The following is a 14,366-nucleotide window of genomic DNA, read 5'->3' on the forward strand; positions in this document are numbered from 1 at the left end:
TCCATAGAGAGCTATGTATGTAATGTAGGACAAATAGTAGTTTTTAGAAGAAGAAAAGTCAGCACAACTGATTGATATATTGAAAAAGGCCAAAACCCTGTGCCACATGGAATACCTGTGGACCGCTCCCCTCCATAAAAGGGAAGGGGGGTGGTCCTCCTCTCTCTTCCTCTCTTCATTGTGTGGCATTTGCTTTTTATGGGCTGCATTGAATCTTCCTCCTTCTGTCGCCTCCTCCGCTTTGTCCTGCTCCGGGGCCTGTTTTCTGGGACAAGGAGCTCATACCCTAGCTCCAGGCCTCATTAGGACCGTATCCTTGATGGCTGAGAAGGTGCTGACCTTGGGTGCACATCATGACCTGAAAACAAGTCTTTATAGTGTTTGATGAGGGCCCAGGGCCAGGCTTGGTCAAGCACTCCCCTGGGAGTCTGGGGGCCTGGCCTCTCTGCTGACTGCTGTGCTTTGGTGTCTGCAGAAGGAAAGGCAGTGTTCGTATTCTTTCAATTGGAGACTAAGGCTATGAGAGATTGAGGGATAGCTGGGGCCACATTCGAACCCAGGCTTTGATTCCCCACCTCCCTTCCTGGGCACTGGCTTCTTCTTCCGTAGCATAAGGAGGTTAGGATAGTTGATTTTTAGGGTCTCCTTTAACCTAAAATTCTGTGAAGTCTTTGTCCCTGTGGCTGAGCAAGAACTACTTAGGAGAGGCTCCAGCCCAAATTCCTCCTGTGGAGTTTTGTGTGTATGGGTGGGCTGGGCAAGATGGCTCCTTGAAGCCCCTTTGTCTCCAGTTTGGGATTTGGGAACTTTTTCTCCTGTACTGGCACCTCCCTGAGTCTGTAATTGGAGACTCATTCCTCTTGGGTTTTTCTGTCCTCTGTTAAATGGAACTCATGGTAATGGCAGGAGAAGCCATCCGTTAGTGATACTTTAATGTCAGTAAATGTTCTCCATTTGATAATAGAATTCAGCTTCAGGTTTTGTCTTTAAGCAATTGCAAGGCTCGCCTGTAGAAAAGGGCTTACTTGGCTAGCTTGGCCTCTGAGGGCAGAACTAGAAAGTCTGGTGTTCTACTTCCCTGCTCTTCTTGGAGCATTTGGGCTTCTCTGATAGCAGCTAGTAGTGTAGCAGACGTGTAGAGGGCCAGCTTCCAGAGAGAGTCACTGGATGAGCAGCTGGCTTTAAGGAGCTGGGGGGGGGGGGGGGGCCTTGATGAGAGCAGAGAGGCTCACTCAGAGGAGAATGTCCTGTGTTCTGAAATGGGCATTCCACACTTAGTTCTGACTTTCAGGTCAGAGTGAGCCTGAAGGAAAAAAAGATTCATATTGTTCAGCTGGGGTGAGCTTGGTTCCAAGAAGAGATCATCTTCTTGTGATTGGATCTTTGAATTAGAAATTTGTTGGTCCCCACCTCCAGTGGTTCCCTTTTGTGAGCTCCACAGCCATGACAGAGGAAGGAAAGCCAATGCACACCAAGAGCTTGTGTATCCAGTTGGGCTATGTCCTGACAGGCATATGCTGCATCCAACTTTGTGCTCCCTGCGGATCCCCCCTCCTCTGCCGGGGTAAAGGGAGACCTGGGGCACAGAGAGAAGGGTCTGGGTTTCTTCTGTCTGTAACCTGTGACCTTTCCTACCCCCCCCCCAGATTTCAAGATTTACCTCAAAAGGTTTGGGGGATGAAAAGAGAAGACTTAGAACTTAGAATGATGGGATAACTCTTTAGCCTTGGGAGCTGGGGTTCATGATGAACAAGAAACCAAGGTATTTTAACAAAACCAGTGTGTGGATATGTGTGTGTGTGTGTGTGTCTGTATACACACACTCAAGTAAATGTATATGTTTGTATATATACTCACGTGCGGTTTGCATATATTTCACATGTGTGTATGTACATATGTATACACACATGGGAGAGAGAGCGAGTACTGTGTTACGTGATTTTGGGCAAGTCATTGAACCCCTGTTTGCCTCAGTTTCCTCATCTGTAAAATGGGGATGAGAATGGCCCCTGCCCCCAGGGGGTGGGTGTTTGAAGGATCAGATTGTCTCATCTGAGCGCATGATCATGAAGCACATTGTGTAAACCTTAAAGTGTGACTTCAGTGCTTGCTGTCATCATTGTTACACGTGTTTTTTCTAATACAAATATTTTCCTTATTAAAATTATATGAATGTATAAATCATGAAACATAAAAATAAGAACTATCTATACCGCACAACAAATCAATTGGTTATGATACTTAACAATAAGAAATGTTTGCTCTTTCATTGATCAACAGGAGAGAAGAAAAGGACAGGTTTTAACCAAAGCAACAATTTCTATATGTGTGTGATGTGTGTATTTTCTGTCTCTTTGATCCTCTCTCACCTATGTGTGTACACATATATTTGCACAGAGAGGGATGTAAAAAGTTAGGATCACGTAGGTATGCAGTTGAACTTGTTCACGAGGATCCTTAGTGTTGGTTCTCAGAGAGGCATCTCTGGGTCTCCCAAGAGTGAGCAGTCCCTGGTCTGAGCAGGAAGAGTACTGGAGAAGACTCTTCCACAACGGGAAACTTAGAATGTGAACGATAAAAAGGTTCAAAGAGACTTGCTTGTTTGTTCAGAGGTTTTGATGTGCCCAGTGTTTAATTAGCAGGCCTAGTTAGGAATGTGAGCCCTAGCACACTGGGCTCACATTTTATATAGCTCTTGACATGTATCATCTCATTGGATCCTCACAGTGGCCTTGTGAGCCACATTCTATTATTATCTTCATTTTACAAATGGAGAAACTGAGGCTGAATTGGAAATAATTGGCATACTGAGGGTCACACATGAAATGTCTCAAGTTACTTCTGAGTCACATAAGCAACAAGATGGATGACTAGATCTTCTCCCCCTTCCTCATAACTTCTTAAACTTCCCCAAAACAGAAATGTGCCAAAGATAAAGCAACCTTAGCTGTCTCTGTGGTCTAGGATACCTAGAAACCAAAAAAAGGTTAAAAAAGAACCAAGCCAAACTCATGAACCAAGACCTTGAGCCTTCTCATCCTCCCTGCCCTGTAGCCCAGCAGTGAGGCTGCACTAGCAGACCAAATTGATCTCATCTGCCCATTCCACCGGGAGAAGTCCCGGTGGACTTCTTGAGGTAGACACCCCAAGTTAGGTGGATCAGGTGGACACCAAAGGTGGAAAGCAGCCTGAAAAGGGCTCTACAGCCTTCACACCAGAGGTACTAATCTTCCCAGAACACATCACGGAATGTACACTTGCCAAAAAGACTTTTATGGAGAACTCACACAGGGCAAGCATTCACATGGTGGTCAGAAGCAGCAATACAAGGACACTCTCAAGGTCTCTCTTAAGAACTTTGAAATTGATTGTATGACATGGGAGACACTGGCACAGGACTGTTCAGTGTGGTATGCCCACATCATAGAAGGTGCTGTGCTCTGTGAGTAAAGCAGAATTGAAACAGCTCAAAAGAAACACAAGATGCGCAAATTTAGAGAACCCACTCCAGATGTTCACACGGATTATTTGTGCCCAGCCTGAGCTCATATTGGTCTAATCAGCCAGTCAGGCACACTGTGACTCCACTCAAGCATAGTGATGTCATTTTGGTCCTCTTTGAGAATGAAGGACAACAGCCAACCAATTAGTGGACTAAACCAAACCCCTATACCTTGGTCTCCCCTCTCTCTTTCCAGTGCCATGGAGACCCTGGTTCCAGACTGCTGAGGTTTGTTTGGTCAGCAACAGAGACTAAGCGTGAGAGGCAACAGCCCTTCAGGACCAGAAGCCTGCTTAGGGGCTATAACTCTAACATCAGCATTGGTAGACAACCTTCAGCTTGAAAGTCCTGCCAGTGAAGGGGCAGACACCCTGTAGTACCAGCAAAACAGCTCTCTGAATTTCCCAGAGGGAGCAGGACAGACCACCAGGGCAAGACACCACGGTGGGAGTCGGGGGGGGGGGGTTGGTGAGCCTGAGGGAAGAGTGTAGCATCTAGCTGGGGCCAGTTCTGACCACCCAGAAGTCACCTGGGTCACAGACCTGGACTGGTCATCTGTGAATTGCCCCGTGTAGAAGTAGGCTGAGATCCAGCCCCCAACAAAACCACTGTCAGAGCAGACAGAGTTAGAAAGAAAATAGGAGAAAATCAGGGGGAAAAACAACCACCTGAAATTACCAAAAATGTCAGGAAGAAGAAAACTCAATGTCTTTAAACATAAGGATATGAATTAATATGTAAGAATTAACAAGAAGAGGTACAGCCTCCAGATTTGGTAAATGAGTTCAAGCATCTATGAATAAGTAGCTTCCAAACAAAGGAAGATAATCCAATACTTGATGAGGCAGAGGACAAAGGACCTTGTGGAGAACAAGAAATCATAACATGTTGAATGGTTTAAAAGAGAAATGTGAGGGATGAGGACAGGATTCATGGCTGGTATATTCACAAAACTGGAATCTTGTGGCAAGGAATGGCAAACAATGAGAGAATGACGGATTGGAAGTGGCAATACAAATAGTAGTGAAAGCGAGAACATGAAAAGAGGCTGTTGGGAAAGAAAAACCTACTGATCCCATTGGCACAATTGCAGAAACAACCTAAGGGTCGCAGCTCTCCCCAAAGAACATGACAGAACAAAAAAAAAAAATCCCAAAACACAAGAATGCAGGAAATTACAGAGAATTGTCCCAAACTCCTGAACGTAGAAAATGAAATAATAATTGAAAGGATTCACAGATCACCCCAACAAGGAAAAAAACAAAAGCCCAAATCCAAGGCTGCAAACTCCAAGACATGTAGTAGTTCAATTTTGCAATTCAATTCAGAAATGAGTTCTACAACCCCTCAGGAAAAAAGCCCTTTAAATATAAAGGAAAGGGGAGAACTAGGTGATGCAGTGGATAGAGCACCAGCCCAGGAGTCAGGAAGACCTGAGTTCAAATCTGGATTCAGACACTTGACACTTGCTAGCTGTGTGACCCTGGGCAAGTCACTAAACCCTGATTGCCTCATACCTGCTCCCAAAATACACACACATACACACAAAAAACACACGCACACATATGAGACATTCAAGTAACATAAAACTATTCGTACCCACCAGAAAAAGGAGGATGGAATGGAATCACGTGTTCTCAAGAGCGTTGGAGCTTAAGATACAGTCTAAGATGACCTCCCCTACAAATCAGAGTATAACCATAAATGAAAAGAGCCAGATGTTCAGCACCAAAGAGGCATTTGAAACATTTTCAGAAAGCTAGAACCGAAGAGATTATTTGTTTCTCAGACACTGCAAACAGGGGAGATGTGCAGGAGGAGTGAGTAAATGTGGCAGCCAATACAGCAACATCAAGAGAGCGGCAGCAGAGGGGCCAGGAAGAAGCCTCGTTCTGATTGTACTAAAGGAGGCGAGGTGCAGCCAGAGGTCTGATGGAGGTAACTGAAGAGGTGGACCACAGAACGTGGCGACACCCTGCCTACAGGTGAATCAGTGACACTGGATTACAACATGGGAGCATACATGAATGGGGGAAGGGATCAGGCCAATGGATCCTTGAGGCAACTGGCACATAGGGGAGTGGGAAAGCATGGCTCTATGAAGGAGATTTTGAGTCAAATGAGGGAAAAGAGGTAACCAGGGGAAATTATAGATAGTGGCAGGCTGCATTATTGGGGACATAGTGGGGGAGGGCCCCTACCACGGGGCATTGTCCTCTCTGACACCTGCACCATTCTGGGTGTGAAACACAATGAGAAAGGTAAATCCATAAGGCAGTGTCAAAAACTACCTCTAGAAAAGAGCCTAGAATGTATACCTTGGAAGCTTTGATTGCATGAAGAATACAGAAAAAAAAAAGAGAAACACCAGATAATTATAGGGTCATGAATCAGAGAATGAGGGTCTAGAACAAACAAATTCAGGACGAGTAATAGAGTAAGAGAAATCTTTTTTTGGAAAGGGGTTCAAAAATGAGATTTAAAGAACTAACAAATAGGACTAGTTGAAGAAGAGGAGAGGAATGGGGTAGTGAATTGACTGAGAGGGAAAAAAGGGGGGAAGAGAAATAAGCAAAATCCCACAGGGGAAAAAGGTAGCAAATGAGAGGAGAGGGTCAGGGGTGAGGGGAAGAGAGATAGTGGGAACAAGGCAACCTTTAAAAAGATCAAGGGAAAGGGAAAATAAGCATTAACTTGGGGGCGGGGAGGAAGCTATTAGAAATAGATGGCAGAAAACACAAGCCTGACTCTCCCAACTTTAAATGTGAATGGATTAAACAATCCAATAAAATAAAAAAGAGTTTGGATAACACCACAAAACTATAATCTGTTACTTATAAAAATACATTTTAAAAACAAAGACATAACATATTAAAACTAAGATGGGCAAAAAATCTACTGTGCTCAAGTTGAATACAAAAAAGCAAGGGTTGCCAGCATGCTATGCTGACAAAGTAAAAAAGTTCAAAAAATGAAAAGAAAGAAATAAGGAAATTTCTTAGATCCTGAAAATTATCCTGAAAGGAACCATAGATAACAAACCAATGTGGTAATAAAGTTTCAAGCATCTTACCATCCAAATTCATAAAGACAACATCTGAGCTATAAGAATACATACACAGTAACGTAATAGAGACAGGAGATATTAGTACTTCTCTCTCAGTATTAGATAAATCTAACAACGATAAACAAAAGGGAGAATACAGAACTGAACAAAATTCTTGGAAAAACGAGTTAGAAAACTTAGGGCATCTTCTAAATAGGGCAGCAGCAGAATGAATATACATCTATCAGCTAAGTGTTCACATTTTGAATGTGGGTCTTCCTAAATCCAAGGTAAGCCCTCTATCCATTAAGCACACAACATGGACTTTTTATTTCTGCTTTTTAAAAGGGGATGCTTGCAATATGAAGAATCAGAAGATCTGGAACTTTAAAGGAGTGGGAATTATTTTGAGAGGAGTTAGCAAGTTCTATAGGTAGAAGAGCAGGCAAGTTGGGAGCAGGGGAATGATCCTTTATTAAACTTGTTACTCTGAAATCCGGGGTTCTGACTTTGTGAATGAAAGCCTCAACCTCTCCCATCACAAGGAGCCATTTACACGAGGCTTGTTGGAGGATAAAAACAGCCTGCCAGCATCATTCTGGCTTATCGAAGAGCTTTTAGCATCTAGAGAGGCTTTCTTGGGTTATCTAGTGCTTGATCAGGGGCCGTGCCATTGAAAGTCTGGCTGGGTTGGCCCTTTGCCGACTTACTGGATATTCTCCCTTACATGCTCTTTGGTCCAAAGAAGCTAGGCTGCTTCTTGATCCTCAGCCATGATGTTTAATCTCTTTTCTTCATGATTGTTAGGCTGTCTTCCCCACCCCCCACCCCATCCTCTTGCCTCATAAAACCTGAAGCTTTCTTTACTACTCAGTTTTAAGTTACTAAACCCTTAGAAGTTGCTTTGTATTTGGTTTCTATGTATGCGTTATTGTTGAATTGCAACTGAATATGAAGCTGTAGGGACCGGTTCATTTTTTTCTGTATTCTCCACACCTAGCACAGTGCGTGGCCTATAGTAGCTGTTTGATAAGTAACTGTTGAGCTTTCTTAAGCTACCTGCGTTTCTCTGTAAAAGTCAGTAACATCTGGTATTTTCGTTCATCATTGGGGGTGGGTGTGAATTTCACTCCCTCCCCAAATGTATTTCTTTTCCTTAATCTGATATTTTTTCCCTCCTTTTAAATAGAAATTGGTGAGAACCAACATCATTCAAAAGGTATGAAAGTCCTGAGTGGTCATTGCTGCGTGTTTCAGCAGGGCTGGTGTTGGGGTTCAGAAAGCCAGCTGATGTTTTGCCACATGCTTGCCTGGGGGTGCAGTGTGGTCTTTCTGGTGATGATTCATGAGATATACAGCTTTCTTTGCCTGTCCTCTTTTTGTGTCCTCCCTGGGGCAGTTTTCCATTCTTCACCCTCAGCATTTTTGACTTGTAGCCTGTGAATTAATTCTGCAGCTTTGGCCAGAGCAGGCTGCTGCTGGGACCCCGACTCAGCTGTGTTGGTGAACATTTAGAAAGCTGCAGGTGAAAAGGGTGCCGATTTCCATGTCCTGGGAGTGTCTTAAGGTGTTTCCTTGGGTCAAAACTGGCAGGGGCTGCTTTGTTCTTTTGGAATAGGGAAGTCTCTGTCTTTCTGGGCATAAAAGCATGATTTTCCTTGCTTCAGGGTCTGATGTTTTTAAATGCTTCATACTCACTCTCCACCAGCTTGTCCATCTTGGCTTTCGTTATTATTAATTGATAGTTCTTGTAAAGACACTGAAGCATGTTTCCTGCTGGGTCCTTCCACCTGGGTGGAACACAAACTCCTTGGAACATTATCTAGTGTTAGCCTAAGACAGGTTGTGAAGTCCCCTTCTAAGAGCTTTGGTTCCTGAAGTACTCAAAGGACTTTATCCTAAGGCAAGTCTCTTAGGTGATACCAATTGTGTGGCCCTGAGGAACGCAGTGAGACCAGTGGACACCATTAATTGGAACTTAATTTCTCATGTGATCTGTCTCATTCTGTTAGACCCAAGTCAGTTTTGATAAATACTATTGCCAGAAGCAAACAGTCATATCTTTTAAAGCCAAAACTAAGTGTAGCTGCTAGAGGGCAAGTGTGTTAATAAGAGTCAAACATGCCATAATGATGGGCCTGCTGGCTATAGGTTCTCACTTGCAGGTCAGCCAGTCCATCATGTGGATCCATCTGAGGACATAAGCCTTTCCTTATTGCCAGGCCCAAATCTCTAGGTTACTCTTAACCCATCCTAGCCCTCCATAGTCCGGCTACTTCCCCCTGCCCCCTTGATCCTATCAAAATGTCTATGCCCAAATCTGTTATGCATCATGTGGATTCTTCTGTTAAAGTCTGACTATATCTGAAGAAATGTCTCATCGCTCAACTCCACAGAAGACAAGCAACATGGTACCCGTTTTAACAAAGCACAAATAATAAAGCAGAAAATTCCCGTTTCACTTGATTAAAATTTAAATAGCCCTTCATAGTTACAGAAACGACTCTAAGAATTGATAAAGATTTTGCAAGCTGGAAAAGGTTAGCCCTCCAAGAGTAATGATGAGGAAGTAAAATGAATGGTCATCATCTTCAAGGTGATAGAAAAGAACACAGCATTTAGGATTGAAATAAATATTTTAGGAATTAAGAAAGAATTGAATGTTAAAGGTGACTGCACAAAGTAATGTCCTTTTAAGGGGAATGATTTAGTGTCCAGTGGTAGTGCAGCCAGAGTGTAGAAATGTAGCTAGGAGAATGAGCCCGAAATTATAAATAAATGCAATTATTTAGAAATACTAGAAATAGAGTCTCTGAATGTCAAATGATCTAGAAAGATGATGTAAGAAATAACCCTACTATGTACAGGATGCAAGTTCCTGAAGGAGAATGGAAACTGGTAAAGAACAAGTAATAGAGCAGAAGAAGATGTCTGAATACAGCCTCAAATACACACCATTATAAGAGGACTGAGATAAGGACAGCGGCTGGGGAGGGGGGGTAACAACTTGTATCCATCCTGTTCATCCATAAAAGGGAATTGTGTCCATGTTTATCTCAGGTCACATCACAGTACTGAATTGAGAGCAATGCACATGAAATTGGCATAAAGACCCTTTATAAGATAGCCTGTGTTAAGTCTTTGTGCTTGTTGATATCTTGTTTTCGAATCATTTTGTGATACCCTGGAGTTTGGAACTCTGGTTTTAACTCTTATGTAACTTGCTTATGACCCATTGCAAACAATGAAAATATGGCCACTGTGCTGCCGTGGAATAGGCAATCCTGCTCTGAAGTCTTTTCTCATCTGCATCCTGTTTCAGTTTTGTTCTGGATACTAGGCTCTGAAAAAAGAGTGAGCTGACCCTTGTCATTAAGCCAGAATACAGTTTCAGTTTGAGCCTCTGGGGAAGAAAAAAAAAAAACTAGGGACAAATTTATAGAATGAACTCATTTTTTTTTGTCCAAACCACAGGAAGTTTTTCCAGTGCTGTCTTCTCATTCTCATGCCTCTGTTGTGAACCTGTGACAAATAGGGTTGGAGAGAACATGATTCTAGGTATTCAGAGGATGGAGAAGATGAATTCAGCCATTCAACAGCCACTTATTAAATTACTGTGTAACACAATGGGCTAGGTGCTGTACTTGCAAGTGAAAAATGTTTAAATGTCGGCTTGGGGAAGTGGCTAGGCTGCAAGGTGAATGAGGCAGGGGTTTAATGTTGTATACATTTTCTTCAACCTCTCCAAGGAAAGGGCTTTTTATAAATGCCAGGTAATGGTCGTTTCCTTTGCCAGTGTTTGCCTAAATAAATTACCTTTAGTTTGTAGAAAATGTTTTTTTTCATTTTCCCATTACATTAAGCAGGACCTTGTTAGAATACTCTGTTTGACTTAGGGCTTCCTGACTTATGAAGGAGATGAAAGAATTGGAAAAGATGATTTGAGCTGCAAAGATAGAGCAAACAGCTAATACTTATCCTTAGAAATTTAGAGTGGATAACTTCTAGGGCTGTATCCCAAAGAGGTCATACAAGGGCGAAAAGGACCCATATTTACAAAAATCTTTGTAGTAGCTCTTTTTGTGGTGGCAAAGAATTGGAAATCAAGGGTATGCCCATCAATTGGGGAATGGCCGAACAAGTTGTGGTATATGAATGTAATGGAATACTGTTGTGCTATAAGAAATGAGGAGCAGGTGGACTTCATAAGAACCTGGAGAAATTTATATGATCTGATGATGAGTGAAGGGAGCAGAACCAGGAGAACACTGTACACAACCACAGATACATTGCTTTTGTGATGACTAACTTTGAAAAACTTGGCTCTTCTCAACAATGCAAGGTTCTAAAACAGCTCCAAAAGACTCATGATGGAAAAGGCTATTCACATCTAGAGAAAGAATTATGGAATCTGAAGGCAGATTGAAGACAACTATTTGCTCTCTCTTTTTTTAAATTTTATTTTATTTTTAGTTTTGTTTCATGGTTCATTTCATTGGTTATAATTCTTTACAACTTGATTTTTGGGAAAATAAGTTTAATGTGAAGGTATATGTAGAACCTATATCAGATTACATGTCGTCTTGGGGGAGGGGGAGAAAATTTGGAATTCAAAAACTTGTGAAACTGAGTGTTATAAAAAATACTTAATTTTTAAAAAAAAGAAATTTAGAGTGGATGGATTAAAAAACCTCAAATTTATTCCTTTCCTCACATTAATTTTCATGTGGAAGAATAAGGGAAAGAAAAGGACAAGTTTATGTACACTTAGGAATGGGGACAAGCCTCAACAGCCATATTCAAGGACAGTGGTTCAGGGGGAAAGGCTGTTCAAAAGAAGACCACCAAATGCACCATAAAATCCTTAGCAGAGGAGCGTGGGAGACACACACACACGCTCACACACATGCAAAGAGAGAACATGAAAAGGCAAGCTCCTGAGGCATGTATTCAAGACATAACAGAGGATCAACCAATGGATGAGCATTTACTAAGCACCTACTATGTGCAAGGGACTGTGCAAGGCATTTTAGAAATCCTCAAAAAAACCCTGTTAATATCCCCATTTTACAGGTAACCACACCACTCACCGTCATACCCATCTATTATATCAGAAGAATTATCCAGATATTCAAACATTTGTTTCATGTGAGAGTTTTAATAGTGAGATAATATATATTTCGGGCATAAATTGTGTTTATTGCCTGACTCATCTCTTGTCTCTTTCAGCGTACCCCAACAGATAATGCATATTTTATAGCCAAGGAGATTCTTGCTACTGAACGAACATACTTGAAGGATTTAGAAGTCATTACCGTGGTATGAGATCTACGTAATTCATCCTTTATTGCTGTATGTACTTAATAGAGTCTAAACCAGGGTGGGGAACCTGCAACCTTAAGACCATGTGTGGCTCTCTAGGTCCTCAAGTGCGTCCCTTTGACTGAATCCAAACTTCACAAAATGAAGTTCTATGAAGGGTTGCACTTGAGGACTTAGAGGGTGGCCTCGAGGCCTCAGGTTTCCCACCCCTGGTCTAAACACAACCTTGAAAGAGAAACATGAGCAAATCACCCAGAAACTTTGACCTACAAAGTCTGCTGAACATGGTGCCCTTGACATTCATTCTACATCATCTCAGCTCCATAAAAACTGTGGGCAGCTTCTTTTGTGGGCAGCTATTGACCCAGGAACCCAGCACTTATTTTTTTTTCAACTGGATAGCTGACAATGTTTAATAGATGATTATAGCACATTTAAATAATTTTTAAGAGGTTCCTTAATGGATACAAGCATAGAGACACTGTTGTTAAGTGGCCATCTGACCATTAATTGCAAGTGAAGCATAAACTAGGGGATCATATGCTTGGCATTGTTATTGGCTACTGTCTGTGCACAGTCCATGTAAAGAGGGATTCCAAGATTCTCCAGATGTCCTTCTCTGGCAGGTGATGTTTGGTTGTTGGTGCTAAGGCCCCCAGAGCACTAGGAGTCATCCTCAGTGAAGTTACTCAGTCACTCCAAAGAGTATCCACACAAGAAAAATCCAACTTTATCATCTGCCTATAATGTAGTTACTCACGCAGAGTATTCTAGGCCTTAAGAGTCTCAGTACCAGGTAATTCACATACAGGAGCATCTGGAAAATTAACATTTAATTTAATTTATATTAAAACCAACTCAATCTAAATGTGATACCTAGGATTTCTTTGTGGCTACAGCTCAGGTCATCCCCTCTAGCCATGTCTCCATGATTTTAGAACTTTGTGTGCTTGACCATTGGTGTCTTCTGCCGCAGTGGTTCCGCAGTGCAGTCATCAAGGAGGAGGCTATGCCAGGGACGCTGATGGCATTGCTGTTCTCCAACATCGACCCTATCTATGAGTTCCACAGAGGATTCCTGAGAGAGATTGAGCAGCGACTGGCCCTCTGGTAACTGTGGTGGGATTTGCCCAGAGCTGACACCTTTGTCAGTCCCTAGAGGCTGAAGCCTTTGCTTTGTTGCTGTGAGTGTGGTAGAGTAGATGCAGGCCTGGGAGTCCAGCTGATGTGGCCTGCGTCCTGCTTATGACCACAGACTAGTCACTTGACCTCTCTGAGGCTTAGTTGCCTTGTCTTGGGAAGGAGAATAAGAATAACTGACCTGTGTTATAAAAATCAATTGGAATCCTTTCTGTCAAGTGCTTCACCCACTGGTGATTCTTTCTCTAGATGTCGATAGCCTTTTCCCTCATGAGTCTTTTGGAGCTGTCTTAGAACCTTGCACCCACTGGTGAATCTTGGTGGATCTCATTGTCTGCTGTATCTGTAATGGGGATAAGCTAGAAGTCTTCCCAGTAAGGTCAGGGGTGAAGCAGGAGTCCCATCATTACCACTGTTACTCAATATTGTACTAGCGATAAGAGAAGAAAAAGAATTTAAAACAATTAGAATAGGCGGTGAGGAAACAAATTATTACTCTTTGCAGATGATGTGATGGGATACTTAAAGAATCTTAGAGAATCAACTAAAAAGCTTTTTGGAATAATTAACAGCTTCAGCAAAGTTGTAGGATATAAATTAAAATCACATAAATTATCAGCATTTTTACATACTACCAACAAAGCCCAGCAACAAGAAATAGAGAAATTCCATTTAAAATAATTGTAGACAGTATAAAATACTTGGAAGTCTACCTGCTAGGAGGGTTAATTGGTTTCATTGTCAGGAGGATGTGGGACCAAGTCCCATCTCTGACCCTCCTGGTTTTGGGGCCCTAGACAAATCACTGAATTTCCGTGCCCCCAAAAGGTTCTGCTCTGCTTCTCCCTAGGGGTACCCTTCACGGATAAAACCACAGCTGTAGTCCAAAGGGAAGAAATTATTTTTATCATTATCAATTTCCAAACTTTGGAGACTGATGGAAAATGGGATAATGTTAGATTAAATTGACTTTTAAATGCTGTATGGGAAGGGGAGAACTTCAACTAATCAGCAAGTATTTATGGAGTGCCTACTGTGCGCCAGCCCTGGTGTGCGGTGCTATAGATGCAAAGACAGCAGTGATACAGTACCTGCCCTCAAGAAACTTCCATTCAATTGAGGTAATTTTGTGAGGGAGCGAGCAACAGAGTATAAAAACATGTTATTCAGGGAAAAAGAGAAGAATTGTAATTTGTAATCATCTGTCTTCTAATTATAATTATAAGGACTCTTTTTTCATATAGTGCTTTAATGTTTGTAAAGCGCCTTTCTACCAACAATACTGTGAGGTGGTGAGGTTCCTGACCCAGTCTCTGAGCGCAGTCGCAGCAAAGCTGGGGCTCAGACTCTGGCCCT

The 14,366-nt window shown here is 42.3% G+C and overlaps 1 protein-coding gene across 2 annotated transcripts in view; it reads left to right on the forward strand.

The window, feature by feature from the left end:
• The window catches only part of FARP2 (FERM, ARH/RhoGEF and pleckstrin domain protein 2), a 109,641-nt gene that overhangs the window by 74,094 nt on the left and 21,181 nt on the right, over positions 1-14,366 (forward strand). For both annotated transcript variants that reach the window (XM_036754571.1, XM_036754570.1), the window contains exons 15-16: positions 11,778-11,867; positions 12,847-12,980. In XM_036754571.1, coding sequence (XP_036610466.1) covers positions 11,778-11,867; positions 12,847-12,980 — 224 coding nt within the window. The remainder of the gene's footprint in view (positions 1-11,777; positions 11,868-12,846; positions 12,981-14,366) is intronic.

This window comes from Trichosurus vulpecula, chromosome 4, assembly GCF_011100635.1.
Source record: "Trichosurus vulpecula isolate mTriVul1 chromosome 4, mTriVul1.pri, whole genome shotgun sequence".
In the NCBI taxonomy this organism is placed as follows: Eukaryota; Metazoa; Chordata; class Mammalia; order Diprotodontia; family Phalangeridae; genus Trichosurus; species Trichosurus vulpecula.